The 15,481-nt window shown below is 47.3% G+C and overlaps 1 protein-coding gene across 1 annotated transcript in view; it reads left to right on the top strand.

Moving 5' to 3' along the window:
- LOC311148920 (A disintegrin and metalloproteinase with thrombospondin motifs 10-like) overlaps window positions 1–15,481 on the top strand; it is a 63,967-nt gene that overhangs the window by 33,774 nt on the left and 14,712 nt on the right. Inside the window, exons 17-18 of the mRNA XM_084185945.1 lie at window positions 11,884–12,007; window positions 14,764–14,844. Of these exons, the coding sequence (XP_084042071.1) occupies window positions 11,884–12,007; window positions 14,764–14,844 (205 nt within the window). The remainder of the gene's footprint in view (window positions 1–11,883; window positions 12,008–14,763; window positions 14,845–15,481) is intronic.

The following is a 15,481-nucleotide window of genomic DNA, read 5'->3' as shown; positions in this document are numbered from 1 at the left end:
CCCGTTCCTGCTCCTCGCACCAAGCCTGTGGTGCGCGTCGCCAGTCCGGCCCGGCCCGGCCCGTTCCTGCTCCTCGCACCAAGCCAGTGGTGCGCGTCGCCAGCCCGGCCCGGCCCGTTCCTGCTCCTCGCACCAAGCCAGTGGTGCGCGTCGCCAGCCCGGCCCGGCCCGTTCCTGCTCCTCGCACCAAGCCAGTGAGGCGCGTCGCCAGCCCGGCCCGTTCCTGCTCCTCGCACCAAGCCAGTGGTGCGCGTCGCCAGCTCGGCCCGGCCCGTTCCTGCTCCTCGCACCAAGCCAGTGGTGCACGTCGCCAGCCCGGCCCGGCCCGTTCCTGCTCCTCGCACCAAGCCAGTGGTGCGCGTCGCCAGCCCGGCCCGGCCCGTTCCTGCTCCTCGCACCAAGCCAGTGGTGCGCGTCGCCAGTCCGGCCCGGCCCGTTCCTGCTCCTCGCACCAAGCCAGTGGTGCGTGTTCCTAGTCCGGTCCGGCCCGTGCCTGCTCCTCGCACCAAGCCAGTGGTGCGCGTCGCCAGTCCGGCCCGGCCCGTTCCTGCTCCTCGCACCAAGCCAGTGGTGCGTGTTCCTAGTCCGGCCCGGCCTGTTCCTGCTCCTCGCACCAAGCCAGTGGTGCGCGTCGCCAGCCCGGCCCGGCCTGTTCCTGCTCCTCGCACCAAGCCAGTGGTGCGCGTCGCCAGCCCGGCCCGGCCCGTCCCTGCTCCTCGCACCAAGCCAGTGGTGCGCATCGCCAGTCCGGCCCGGCCCGTTCCTGCTCCTCGCACCAAGCCAGTGGTGCGTGTTCCTAGTCCGGTCCGGCCCGTGCCTGCTCCTCGCACCAGACCAGTGGCGCGTGTGTCCAGTCCGGCACGGCCCGTGTCCGCTCCACCGGTGCCTGATCCAGTTCCATCAGCTGTTCCACTCCGGAGCCAGAGCAGTCCGCTCCACCGGTGCCTGATCCAGCTCTGGTCAGCGGCTCCACTCCGGAGCCAGAGCAGTCCGCTCCACCGGGGTCCAGTCCAGCTCCAGTCAGCGGCTCCAGTCCGGAGCCTGAGCAGTCCACTCCACCGGTGCCTGGTCCAGCTCCGGTCAGCGGCTCCAGACCAGACCAGGGGCGCAACAGGGAGGCAGAGAGTAAGAGGTCGTCACGCCCGGAGCCGGATCCGCCTCCGAGGCGGAATGCCCACCTGGCCCCTACCCTGTTATGTTTATGTTGTGCGGTCGGAGTCCGCACCTTTGGGGGGGGTACTGTCACGCCCTGACTCAGGGGACACTTATATGTTGAGTCAGGGTGTGTATATTCCTTGTTGTATTTTCTATGTTTGTGATCTAGTATGCATAGTTCTATGTTGGCCGGTGTGGTTCCCAATCAGAGGCAGCTGTCGCTCGTTGTCTCTGATTGGGGACCATACTTAGGCAGCCTATTGGCACTGTCTAGTTGTGGGATCTTGTTAAGGTTTGTTGTGTCTACCTTAGGACTTCACGTTTCGTTTCGTTTATTGTTTTGTCGTTGTGTTTATTAAGTTGAATAAACATGTACGTATATCACGCTGCGCCTTGGTCTGTCCCGTCATTCAACGAACGTGACATGAAGACAGCTTGTCTGTCGAAACATTGGTTATTAGGTTATTAAATTATTGCATCTGAGCTCCTAGAGTGTGAGGCTCTCCTTTTCTTTTTCAAGTGTTCTACTCCGTTAGCCAGCACCTCCCCTAAACAGGTGTGCGTCTCTTTCGCCTCCAAATGCGCTGTTTCTTGCCTTAGAGTGCACAGGTTGGGCATCATTCACAAGTGATAATACATCATTCACAAGTGAATACTCCTGAGTGGCGCAGTGGTCTAAGGCACTGCATCGCAGTGCTAACTGTGTCACTAGAGATCCTGGTTCGAATCCAGGCTCTGTCGCCGCCGGCCGCGACCGGGAGACTCATGGGCGGCGCACAATTGGCCCAGCGTCGTCCAGGGTAGGGGAGGGAATGGCCGGCAGGGATGTAGCTCAGTTGATAGAGCATGGCGTTTGCAACGCCAGGGTTGTGGGTTCGTTTCCCACGGGGGGCAGTATAAAAAAAATATGTATTCACTAACTGTAAGTCGCTCTGGATAAGAGCGTCTGCTAAATGACTAAAAATGTAAAAATGTAAATGTAAATGATAATATTGTCACCCATCAGACTGTTCTCAATTTAATCTTGTCTTTACAAAAAATAAATAATATATAGTACCAGTCAAAAGTTTGGACGCATCTACTCATTCAAGGGTTTTTCTTTATTTGTACTATTTTCTACAGTGTAGAATAATAGTGAAGACATCAAAACTATGAAATAACACATATGGAATCATGTAGTAATCAAAAAAGTGTTAAACAAATCAAAATATATTTTATATTTGAGATTCTTCAAATAGCCACCCTTTGCCTTGATGACAGCTTTGCACACTCTTGGCATTCTCTCAACCAGCTTCATGAGGTAGTCACCTGGAGTGCATTTCAATTAACAGGTGTGCCTTCTTAAAAGTTAATTTGTGGAATTATTTCCTTCTTAATGCGTTTGAGCCAATCAGTTGTGTTGTGACAAGGTAGGGGGGTTATACAGAAGATAGCCCTATTTGGTAAAAGACCAAGTCCATATTATGTCAAGAACAGCTCAAATAAGCAAAGAGAAACGACAGTCCATCATTACTTTAAGACATGAAGGTCAGTCAATACGGAACATTTCAAGAACTTTGAAAGTTTCTTCAAGTGCAGTCGCAAAAACCATCAAGTACTATGATGAAACGGGCTCTCATGAGGACCGCCACAGGAATGGAAGACCCAGAGTTACCTCTGCTGTAGAGGATACGTTCATTAGAGTTAACTGCACATCAGATTTCAGCCCAAATAAATGGTTCACAGAGTTCAAGTCACAGACACATCTCAACATCAACTGTTCAGAGGGGACTGTGTGAATCAGGCCTTCATGGTCGAATTGCTGCAAAGAAACCACTACTAAAGGACACCAATAAGAAGAAGAGACCTGCTTGGGCCAAGACACACGAGCAATGGACATTAGACCGGTTTAATTTGTCCAAATTTGTCCAAATTTGAGATTTTGGGTTCCAACCGCCGTGTCTTTGTGAGACGCGGTGTGGGTGAACAGATGATCTCTGCATGTGTAGTTCCCACCGTAAAGCATGGAGGAGGAGGTGTTATGGTGTGGGGGTGCTTTGCTGGTGACACTGTCTGTGATTTATTTAGAATTAAAGGCACACTTAAACAGCATGGCTACCACAGCATTCTGCAGCGATACGCCATCCCATCTGGTTTGGGCTTATTGGGACTATCATTTGTTTTTCAACAGGACAATGACCCAACACACCTCCAGGCTGTGTAAGGGCTATTTTACCAAGAAGGAGAGTGATGGAGTGCTGCATCAGATGACATGGCCTCCACAATCCCCCGACCTCAACCCAATTGAGATGGTTTGGGATGAGTCGGACGGCAGAGTGAAGGAAAAGCAGCCAACAAGTGCTCAGCATATGTGGGAACTCCTTCAAGACTGTTGGACAAGCATTCCAGGTGAAGCTAGTTGAGAGAATGTCAAGAGTGTGTAAAGCTGTCATAAAGGCAAAGGGTGGCTATTTGAAGAATCTCAAATAGAAAATATATTTTGATTTGTTTAACACTTTTTTGGTTACTACATGATTCCATATGTGTTAATTCATAGTTTTGATGTCTTCACTATTATTATACAATGTAGAAAATAGTACAAATAAAGAAAAACCCTTGAATGAGTAGGTGTGTCCAAACTTTTGACTGGTACTGTATGTGTGAAATTAGTTTTGATTGGACCATTATCATGCAGCTGTCGAAACATACATATCAACCTATGCATTTTAATAGCGAATGGAGGATGCTTTTCCCGCGGTTCATTTTCATGCCAGCCAGGTAGGCTACTCCTGTTGTAAAGCAAAGCAATGTGCTTAATATTAGGAAAGTTGAGAAATAAATATAGTAGGCCTAGTCTATAGAAAGCTGAATGGATCCTCCTGTTTTTAATAGTGGCCATCAAAACTCTGTTTTCTCAAAGAGAATTTGACTGCGGTTATGACTCGTGACCGCTGGTAGGGCAGTAATACGGTCACCGTAACAGCCCTATCCGTAGGCAAGTACTACGGTCTTGTAGTGGATGCGAGCTTTGACTGGAAGCCAGTGGAGTGTGCGGAGGAGCGGGGTGACATGGGAGAATTTGGGAAGGTTGAACACCTGGCGGGCTGCAGCGTTCAAGATAAGTTGCAGGGGTTTGATGGCACAAGCAGGGAGCTCAGCCAACAGCGAGTTGCAGTAGTTCAGACGGGAGATGACAAGTGCCTGGATTAGGACCTGCGCCACTTCCTGTGTGAGGTAGGGTCGTACTCTGCGGGTGTTGTAGAGCATTGTTACGACCTGGCTCATAGTTCGTAACAACAAAGGGAGACCACGCATGACTTAAATGTAAAAAGGAATACTTTTATTAAACTAAATAATAATAAATACAAAAACGTAACGTAAGCTGTGGACGTCTGTAGGATCAGTAGTGTATGAATGAGTGGAGAGGGTGGAAGCCAGCCTGCCAGTCAGGGAAGACAGAGAGTGTTGGCTGATGTGGCCACCCTTTATAGCCTGCAAGCCAAGCCTGCCCAGGTGTAGCACATCAGCTGACGATCCTCCCAGCTCTGCCCACTGGTCTCCTGCAACAACAGACTACCAAACAGGAGATCCCAGCAGACAGAGTGGGAGGGACGTAACCCCCCCCCCCTAAGAATGGGGTTACACCACAAACCTGAAACAAAAACAAAACAAAACAAAACAGAATCAACAAAAAAATCCCTCTCCCACCTCAGCAACCTCGGATCCTAAGAAGCATTTTAAGAGGGAGAGAAAGAGAGACAGAACCAGGGAAGCAAGAGGGAGACAGGAGAGGACAGGCAAGTTATCTAAAACAATAACAAAAAACTATGGCATGAGGGCGCGGGACAAGGCATTTTCTTAATATGGCGGCTGTCCAAATTGTATGGCTGCAAAAACAGCGCCCACCACTTAAGCCTCTGATTAGGGTTCTGCAAGGACCGCAGAAACGTCAGGGGATTATGATCTGTATACACCACGAGAGAGGTGCCACCTGTACCAACATACACATCAAAATGTTGGAGAGCCCAAAGAAGCGCAATCTCTTCCTTCTCTACCACAGAATAATTGAGCTGGTACGAGTTAAACTTCTTAGAGAAGTAACTAATTAGATGGTCCACCCCCTTGGACATCTGCCTGCAACAGAACAGCGCCAACACCTACATTACTAGCCTCTACATGGAGTATGAACGGATCATTCAAACAAGGGGCAACAAGCACTGGCGAAGAACACAAGTTTCTTTACATTCTCAAACGCAGCTGACATCTGTCCGACCAAATATACTTAACCTGAGCCTTAAGCAAGTCGATCAGGGGTGCTACCACTGAGGAGACGTTCTTACAGACGCTTCGAAAATAACCAATCATACCGATGAAAGCGCATAAGCTCCTTCTTAGTCATGGGCGGCAGACACTGCTCAACAGCTTCAACTTTGTTATGTACTGGGCAAACCACACCCTGACCAATCACTTTGCCCAGATAAGTGACCGTTGCCTTAGCAAACGTGCCTAAGCCAACCTATCAAACAGTGCTTGTATAGGTTGCACATGCTGAGACCAGGTGTCACTATAAATGACCACGTCATCCAAGTACACCGCACATCCGTCCAGACCAGAGAAAACAATGTTCATGAGGCGCTGAAATGTTGCAGGTGCATTATGCAAACCAAAAGGCATAACTGTAAAATAATACAGTCCAGAAGTTGTGATGAAAGCACAAATCTCCCTTGCTCTAGGAGACAAGGGGACCTGCCAGTACCCTTTTAGAAGATCAAATTTGCTCACATTTTACAGAACCCACTTGATCAACACAATCCTCCATACAAGAAAGAGGAAAGGAATCAGGCTTCGTAATGTTGTTAACTTTAAGATAGTCTGTGCATGGCCTAAAAGATGCATCAGGCTTCTTGACAGACAAGGGGAAGCCCAACTGGAACAAGAATATTCAGCAATATCGTTATCCAACATGTACTTGACTTCTGCGTCTAAGTGCTTGCGCCTGTCAGGAAAACACGGTAGAAGCGCTGCCTTATTGGCTAAGCATCTCCAACATCAACATCATGCTCAATAAGATGAGTACGAGAGGGCGTATCAGACAACAGCACAGGATAACTTTCCATTTACCGTGTTGTATGGTGAAAACACACCAGAAATCCAAAAGGTGGTGGAAGCCAGCCTGCCAGTCAGGGAAGAGAGAGAGTGTTGGCTGATGTTGCCACCCTTTATAGCCTGCAGGCCAAACCTGCCCAGGTGTGCCACATCAGCTGACGATCCTCCCAGCTCTGTCCACTGGTCTCCTGCAACAAGCAGACTACCAAACAGGAGATCCCAGCAGACAGAGTGGGAGGGACATCACAAGCATGAACCTGCAGGAGCGAGTCACTGCTTTGATGTTTGCAGAGAACAGAAGGATGTTGTCCAGGGTCACGCCAAGGTTCTTTGCACTCTGGGAGGGTGACACCGTGGAGTTGTCAACCATGATGGAGAGGTCTTGGAGCGGGCAGGCCTTCCCCAGGAGAAAGAGCAGCTCTGTCTTGTCGAGGTTGAGCTTGAAGTGGTGGGCTGACATCCAAGCTGAGATATCTGCCAGGCACGCAGAGATGCGTGTCGCCACCTGGGTGTCAGAAGCGGGGAAGGAGAAAAGTAGTTGAGTAGCGACGATTGCACATGACCATTTCAGTAGGGGCTGAGTGGTTGGAGGAGAGGGAGACAGAAAAGGAAACAAAGTAGTGATCAGAGACCTGGAGGTGGGTTTCCGTGAGATTAGTCAAAGAACAGCCTCTAGTAAAGATGAGGTCAAGCGTATTGCCTGCCTTGTGAGTGGGACGAGACTGAGAAAGGGTGAAGTCAAAAGAGGCAAGGAGGGGAAAGAAAGAGTTGGAAAGAAATTAATCAAAGGCATATGTCGGGAGGTTGAAGTCGCCCAGTACGAAGAGCAGTGAGCCATTGTCAGGAAATGAGATTATCAAGGTCTCAAGCTCATTGAGGAACTCTCTTAGGGCACCTGGTGGGCGATAGATGACAGCAATGTTAAGCTTGAGTGGACAAATGACAGTGACAGCTAGGGCTGTGGCGGTCATTACATTTTGTCAGCTGGTTATTGTCATGCAAAAGACTGCCGGGCTCATGGTAATTGACCGTTAGTAAACATAAACACGTTTAGCATCTCCAGGCCTCCACACATACAAGCTGCTGATGCGTGCCTTTGGAACATTTACATTTTAACAATAGGCTGTAGGCTTGTTCATTTAGCAGACAAGATATGCCTATAAGTCCTGTGTCATTATTTTATATTAAATTATTTTATAGTAAGAAGAATATAATTGAACTTAGCTGAATAAAATAGAAAGGATTTTTTCCCATTATGGAGCGAGTGCACATATGAAGGTTGAATGAATGTTGAGCGCAAAAGTGATAATTTGAAGCAGGTCCTACCGGCTACGCTAGATTTTGAGTTATTTGGCAACTTTAGTTGTTAATGATACAAACCTTAGAATGTCTTAGAAATCAAAACATATATGGGCTGCATGATGCGACTATAGGCTATTGATGATTTGAGAAAGTCGCAAAAAAAGCTTTCGCTCTGTTCCTTGCCTCAGGCAGCACACACTGTTCTGTCATCAAGTGACCATATTATCACCCATCAGACTATTCTCAATGTAATATTGTCTTTACTAATATGTTAAATTAGTTTGGATTTAGAATGGCCCATTATCAAATGGGCAGGAACAGGGGCAGGAGAAAAAAAGACATGTCATCCGCCTGTTAGTTCAGGTAGGCTACTCCGGTCTGGTTATTTCACTCCATGCATCAACCACTGTTTGAGGAGCATGCAGCCAGCCTCTCGATGTGTGACAGGTGATATTCCACCCTGTGTGCCATGGGCTCCCCAACCCTGTTCCTGCAGCTACCAAGTGCTTAATTTGGGAAACCAAGTCAAATCTGTTCGGGAACATCGAAAGTAACATGTTTTCACAACGAAACATATTTCATTAAACTGTTGACAGCTCCTCTCTCTGCGTGCTGGAGAAAGTAATGAAGGAGAAAGAGGAAGAGATGGAAACGCACGGTGGTGAGATATTCTGTAGCTAAAGGTAATGTGTCAGCCTATTAATTATGAAAATATAAAAAATGCCCTATTACTAGGCTATTCAAAATCAAATACAAATTCACTGTTGTAGGCTAACTCTGTCAGCCGCCCTGCACAATCAATGAACCAACAGCATTGCCTAGCCCTATAAGTTCTCTCCCAGACTCATGAATAGAAACTTTGGAGTGTAGCAGAAGGTAACCAGTCCATCCAGTATGCATAATAATACAGTCCACACTCAAAGACAATTACTATAATGTGTTTAATTAAAGACATCTTAAATCCGTTTTTTATGTATGTTTTTCTGTGGTGCGTAATATGCAGTATTTTAATTCAGGGTTTTTTCAGACTTGGACTCATATAGGCCTATGCATATGTATAAGCTCTAATTTGTATGGATGTTTTTAATTAACCATCACCTTAGAAAGCGCTGGCCATTTCGTTGTTAGGCTTTCAAACAACATCCACAATGACCATGTTTTCCACTCAGTTTCAACCTGTTGTTGAACTTCTTTCTTCAGATTGATCAATCACAGTGAGATGAGGTTTAAAAGCACAATACTGTTTTGATGTGATTTTCGATTGCATCGATGTCAGAGTGGTTAGAAGGACGATAGAGCCCTGAGTACCAGGCCATTAGCGAGTTGGATACTACCAACGCATGTCCTGAGTGTATAAGAGGAGATTACCGTGACTCAACGGTCATGTAGAATTTTACTGCAGTCATGACTCATGACTGCTGGTGTGGCGGTAATACGGTCACCACAACAGCCCTAGTGACAGCATGGAATTCAAATGAGGAGATGGACAAGTGAGTGAGGGAGAAATGAGTAGCCCTGTGCATGACCAGATGCTCTAGTCAGATGAAGAAAGAGCAGCTGGAGTAGCAGTGTTCTCTAGGTTGATCCATGTCTCCATCAGGGACAAAAGGTCTAGGGACTGAAGGGCAGCATAGGCTGAGATGAACTTGGCGTTGACTGCAGATCAGCAGTTCCAAATACTGCCAGAGACCAGGAATTCCATGTGTTGTGCGTGCAGGGTACACTAAATAAATGTACTAAAACGGGAATCAAATTGAAATGTCAATGTTCAAATGGTACGACAAAGATGGCTGGAGTTCCATACATCAGAGAATCTTGACTTGAATGGGAATATCTGTTGTTTTAAATTATACTGTCTATCCATAGGAAACCTATTGAAATAGAAATATAGATAATAGAATAGACATTACCATTTAAGTTGACATTCGATGCTAGGTAGACCAGCCGTCATCTTTGTGGTAGTAATTAGAAGTTAAAATTCACATTTCAAATGGTGTACCATTGTGGTCTGAAGGGATAGGTCCATTCTATGAATTCTATTTCTATGATTGAAATGACACCCACCCTGTATTCAAGAGCATGTTGTGTCTCAACCGATGGCAGGCACAACACAAAAACTCAGATGATGTGAAATAGGGTTTAAGCTACAGCATATGCAAAATGAAAAAAAATCGGAGTTTAACGTCACATTAAATAATTGACGTTAAAGGTAAAAGTTTTTTTAAATGTTTTTCAATAAATAATAAAATAGTTTGACAACACTGTTTGTAAGCTTTTAAATTATATCAAACTCAACCGATTATCTTCTCCAGTGCTGAAGACATGGATGTCTCATGGTAGGGTGGGGTATGCAAAATGGATGAACTTTGAGCACCTTTATCTCCTGAATGTTTTGGCATTCGGGCCAAAAAGTCCCTTTCTGACCACTTCCTCCATGGGCAAACATGTATGGAAAGTTTTGTTTAAATCAAAAGGGATGCTGTCAAAAAGTGATTGAATTCAAATGGATTTACCCTGAAGTAGTATTCCCTTTCAGATGGTAGTGCTCATTGCTCACACAAATAATGCCAATTATTCCCCCGTCCTGTTGTTTTTGGATGGCTTCAGAGCCTATCAAGAAGCGGAGTGGCTTTGGGCCGGGAGGGGAGGAGGAAAAAACAAGATACACTCGCTGCAGTGAATGACACCAAACCACAAAACATCTCAATTGTTGTTTTGTGGTTTCCTGCAGCTATGTGGAGCAGAGCTGGATTTCATTAGGCAGTTGAACGTCCATCACTCTGCTCTCTTGTGCTTTGTTTGGAGCAGTCTCAGGGCCTGGGCACATGGAGGGGTTGGGAGTGGGAGTCTCTGGGCTCGTCCAGACTCAGAGAGAAGCCTGTTTATCAACAGCTCAGCTCTGTTCTCTCTTCTCCTCTCCTCTCCTCTGTTCTGCTCCGTTCTGTTCTGTGTGCAGCAGGAACTCAGTGACCCTCCAGCTCAGCTGTCTGCACTGCTGGCTGCTACACACATTCACAGCAGCCGCTGGCCCCTCTCCCTCTATTGCTCTGTTGCTCTCTCTCTCTCTCTCTCTCTCTCTCTCTCTCTCTCTCTCTCTCTCTCTCTCTCGCTCTCTCTCTCTCTCTCTCTCTCTCTCTCTCTGTCTCTCTCTCTCTCTCTCTCTCTCTCTCTCTCTCTCTCTCTCTCATTCTGGCGTTCTCATCTCTCTCTTTATCTGGCTCTTTTTCCAGCACTCTGTTTCTTTCCCTATCAAATCACATTTTATTTGTCACATGCGCCGAATACAACAGGTGTAGACCTTACCGTGAAATGCTTACGTACAAGCCCTTAACCAACCATGCAGTTCAAGAAATAGAGTTAAGAAAATGTTTACTAAATAAACAAAAGTAAAAAATTAAATAAAAAGTAACACAACAAAATAACAATAATGAGGCTATATACAGGTGGTACCGGTACCGAGTCAATGTTCGGGGGTACAGGTTAGTCGAAGTAATTTGTACATGTAGGTAGGGGTAAAGTGACTATGCATCATACTCTCTTTCTCTCATTATTTCTCACAGTTTATTATATATATATCTCCCCATTTCTTTCCCAATCCTCCCATCTCCCCTCTCTTCTCCCGTCTCTCTCTTATATTTATGGTGCATATAAAAATACGAAAACAGTGAGGAGAAAAATGTAAGTATTGTTTGCAGGATCCGGAGAGTAAGGGTTTGATTTGAGGCAAGAGAGGGAGATGGAGCGGACACTGAGAGGGAACAGCGAGAGAGAGATGTGGGCTTGGAAACACATGGCGTTTAGTGGTGGCTCAAAGAACACATGCGCAGGCTGAAGCAGGCTGCCTGGCCTGGCCGAGGCTCACCAGGGGACGTGTCCCGGAGCCCAGAGTCTAGCAGTCTGAAGGGCCGGGGCCCGGCCTGGAACAAGTGTCTGTCCTCCCATTACTAAGGGGAAATGGCTTCCACATTGGTAGTTAATGGAACTAAGACCTGCCTGGGTCAATAGGGTTTGAAGTGCCCCAGGGTTGCTCTATCCATCCATTCACATGTTAGAGTTACTGTACAGTGCAAGAGTGAATTTAGACCAACATTTGTGTTTACGTTGGCTTGAACCGACTGTTGGCAGTACAGGTTGTGTTTTCGGAAAGTTTCCTGGCATCCTGTGGTGTCAGTGTTTTAATTAGGCACCTGGGAAACATTGCAATCAGCCTCACTTCTGATGCTGAAAGTACTATGTGCTGTGTGCTATTCTCTCTATAGAGGCTAGTGGTTGTGTCTATGTCCCTCTGTTTTCCTTCTGCCTGCTCCCTGTGACCTGTGTCCCCTGCCTGTCTGCCTGCAGCACGTGGGCTGTGACCGGATCCTGGGCTCGGATGTGCGGGAGGACCGCTGCCGGATCTGCGGGGGTGACGGGAGCAGCTGTGAGGCCATCGAGGGCCTCTTCAATGACTCCCTGCCTGAAGGAGGTACGGTGTGGAATACAGAGCAGGAGTCCCTTCACCACAATACTGCTAGGAAGAAAGCTTACTGCACTATGGTGGTCTCAACAGTTAGAGTTACACTATAAACCCCAGCAAACAGTACAGTATGTGGGTACAGTTACAGTAGTGGTAGTGCAGCGGTAGGAGATATCAATAACTCTCTGAGTAGGGGGGTTGTGGGCTGAGGAGTGGGGGGTTCAGAGAGCCCAGGGCTGGGGGGTGGTGGTGGGCCCCTCTCTCAGGCAGGGCAGGACAGAAATACACTGGGGGGACTGTTCTGTTCCAAGCCTTGGTAGCAGGACACGTCTCTCTTTTTAAATCAAATCAAATCAACTTTTATTTGTCACGTGCCGAATACAACATGTGTAGACCTTACCGTGAAATGCTTACTTACAAGCCCTTAACCAACAATGCAGTTTTAAGACCCTGATTGCTGCGTTTCTCTGTCCTCGCACTCTCCGCTCCCTCCAACACCACTTCTAGAACAGGCAAATAGCACATACTGTACCTCTCAATTAGACTGGGGAATTGAAATGAACAACACAAATAAAACGTCAAAGAAGAAAGGAACTGTGTTTTGGACCAGGGAGCTCCAGCGACGTTCTGAGAATGAGATGTAGTTACGTTTGAGGCATCCACGAGAGAGATTATGCAACCTAATTGTTTTATGGAAATTCTAACAATGTGTGCATGCATTTGGATTCTGACACAAGCTAAATATGTGTTGGACTACTGCCGTGCAATGTGAGTTAGGAGTCCTCAGACATTCTGAAAGTAATGTATAATTATCTGTTCACATGCGAGCTCTCTAGTTTCATTAGCTACATACTGTAGCAGTTAATCATTTTGAGTTACTGGTGAATATCTACAGTACACGTGCCTTGCCCTGCCAACCCCCCCCCCTCCCTCCCTCCTGAAGGTGCAGAATGACCTTTTATTCCGGTACCTATTCCAGTCTAAACACTTTGGCCTTGATTAATGGTTCATGATGAATTCTGTGGAAGCATGTCAGGGGAAAACTGATACAGCCCAGCCAGGCCCACAGTTGACACAGAATTAGCCATCCCCATCTCCAAGAAAACCAAGCAGTTGTCGATGGCTTGAGGCAGGCTCAGCCTATAACTGCTCAGTTCTGATCAAGAGACACTCCCGAAGTCTCAGTTCCATCATTCCATCATAGTGACGGTTGGAAGGCTTGTGGTCCTCTGTCCAATTATAGAGCCGTGGGTCATACATGATACTGCACTAACCCTAATGCCTTCTCAATACGCTCTTATAATAAGGAGACCATGAGCTCTCTTTTCCGCTGGGGGGGAAGGCTGCGGGGAGAGAGGGAGGGGGTGAGTTGGGTTTTTCCTGCTCCCGTTCGGGGGGCAGGCGGGCACGTGGCAGACAGTTTTAGGTGAAGTTCAGCCAGTGTGGGTTGTGGTAGCCCTGCGCCTGCGGAGCCGGACAGGTCTATTCTAGGCCCTCTCCATCCACGACAGCAACAGCTCTCCTCCCTCCACCACTCTACCTCCCCCCTCTGGAACCCTCAGAGTGGACACACCCTACTGAGGTGGCTGCGGCTCAGTGGCTGGGACCACAGTGGCCGTCTCAGCCTGGGCCTACAGCCTGCCCGACTGCCTGACGGGTCTATTCTGGGTCCTGGCTGATTTATGAGCCACAGAGCGCTCAGTCATGTCTACAGGTTTTTTTTAGGTCTCTGAGGCGCAGACCAATCCTTACTCCCAGGAGGGTTTAAATAGGGTTTGTTGTCAGGCACTAACCAAGCAGTACAGCAGATGGTCTGGTGTTCTGGGCAGGTTGTTCTATCTAGTGATTTACACCTAAGAGTGATGATGGTGCCATATTCTCCTGTGCCTCTGCAACCTTACTACTCCCATCTGGTGTCTGCATTCTCACCTGAGTTATCACCTCCTCCATCTCTCTGTCAGCTGCTCTCTCTCATCTATCTTTCTAGGTTTTCTCTTCATCTGTCTAGTCTACCCTCTCTTCATCGCTCAAACCCCCCATATCTCTCTCTCTCTCTCTCTCTCTCTCTCTCTCTCTCTCTCATTGCAGTCTGTCCAGTCTGTAACTCTGGCAGTGGTGGAGGGTTACTCAGGGGTTGAGGGCTGGGGGTTTATTGCTCTTCGGCTCTCTGTTTACCGCACAGGCCCCTGATTGTTAACAGAAAAACCTCTCCCTCTCCAGCCGCCAGGAACCGCAAGTACAGAGCTGGGTTACTGAAATTACTCACAGCGCCGACTGCTACTCCAGAGAGAGGTCAAAAGCCACGCCTCTTCTTTCCTCAGCAGTCGCACCATTGGAATGGATTATTAAATTATTTATTCTGTTTTTTACAGGACTGTGGTGGCTGGCTGGACAGCACAGCCTGGCCTCAAACATGGTTACTGTACTCTAGCAGCTGAACGTTGCCCAGGAATTTGGTTGGAATCCGAAAGGCTCTGCTTATTCCATTGAAGTCCCACAGAGTAAAACACTACTTATACATCATTCTCCCTCCAGTATGTCAGTGAATAAAACCTCCACCTTGCCTTTCTCTTCTCTTCTTTCTTTGTGTGTGTGTGTGTGTGTGTGTGTGTGTGTGTGTGTGTGTGTGTGTGTGTGTGTGTGTGTGTGTGTGTGTGTGTGTGTGTGTGTGTGTGTGTGTGTGTGTGTGTGTGTGTGTGTGTGTGTGTGTGTGTGTGTGTGTGGGTGTGTGTGTGGGTGTGGGTGTGTGTGTGATCCCATCCCAGGTTATGAAGAGGTGGTCAGAATCCCCAAAGGATCAGTGTTCATTCATATCCAGGAGCTCAACGTCTCCCTCAATTTCCTAGGTGAGAGTTCATGTCTCTTCTGTGTCACGCAATGTGTTATACTCTTATGACTCATGTTGTATTCTCTAGTGTGCATTCAGACTCAAAACTGGAATTAAAAGGTAAGTGCATTGTGACATCATTAATGCTGTTATTATAACTTACTAATACCAACCTGCCCAAATTGTTCAGTCTCTTAGATTAAATACCATGACTGTTTTCTCAGTAGCTGGGAATGTTGTTTGAAATGTCTGATACAACAAACACTATATATACAAAAGTATATGGACACCCCTTCAAATTAGTGGATTCGGTTATTTCAGCCACACCCATTGCTGACAGGTGTATAAAATCGAGCACACAGCCATGTAATCTCCATAGATAAACATTGGCAGTAGAATGGCCTTACTGAAGAGCTCAGTGATTTTCAACGTGGCACCGTCATAGGATGCCACCTTTCTAACAAGTAAGTTCATCAAATTTCTGCCCTGCTAGAGCTGCCCCGGTCAACTGTAAGTGCTGTTATTGTGAAGTGGAAAAGTCTAGGAGCAACAACGGCTCAGACACAAAGTGGTAGGCCACACAAGCTCACAGAACGGGACCGCCGAGTACTGAAGCGCATAGCACGTAAAAATCGTCTGTCCTCGGTTGCAGCACT

Source organism: Coregonus lavaretus (assembly GCF_964263955.1).
Source record: "Coregonus lavaretus genome assembly, chromosome: 21".
Taxonomy (NCBI): Eukaryota; Metazoa; Chordata; class Actinopteri; order Salmoniformes; family Salmonidae; genus Coregonus; species Coregonus lavaretus.
The sequence above is the reverse complement of the archived record's forward strand: the minus strand, read 5'-3'. Positions and strand labels throughout refer to the sequence as shown.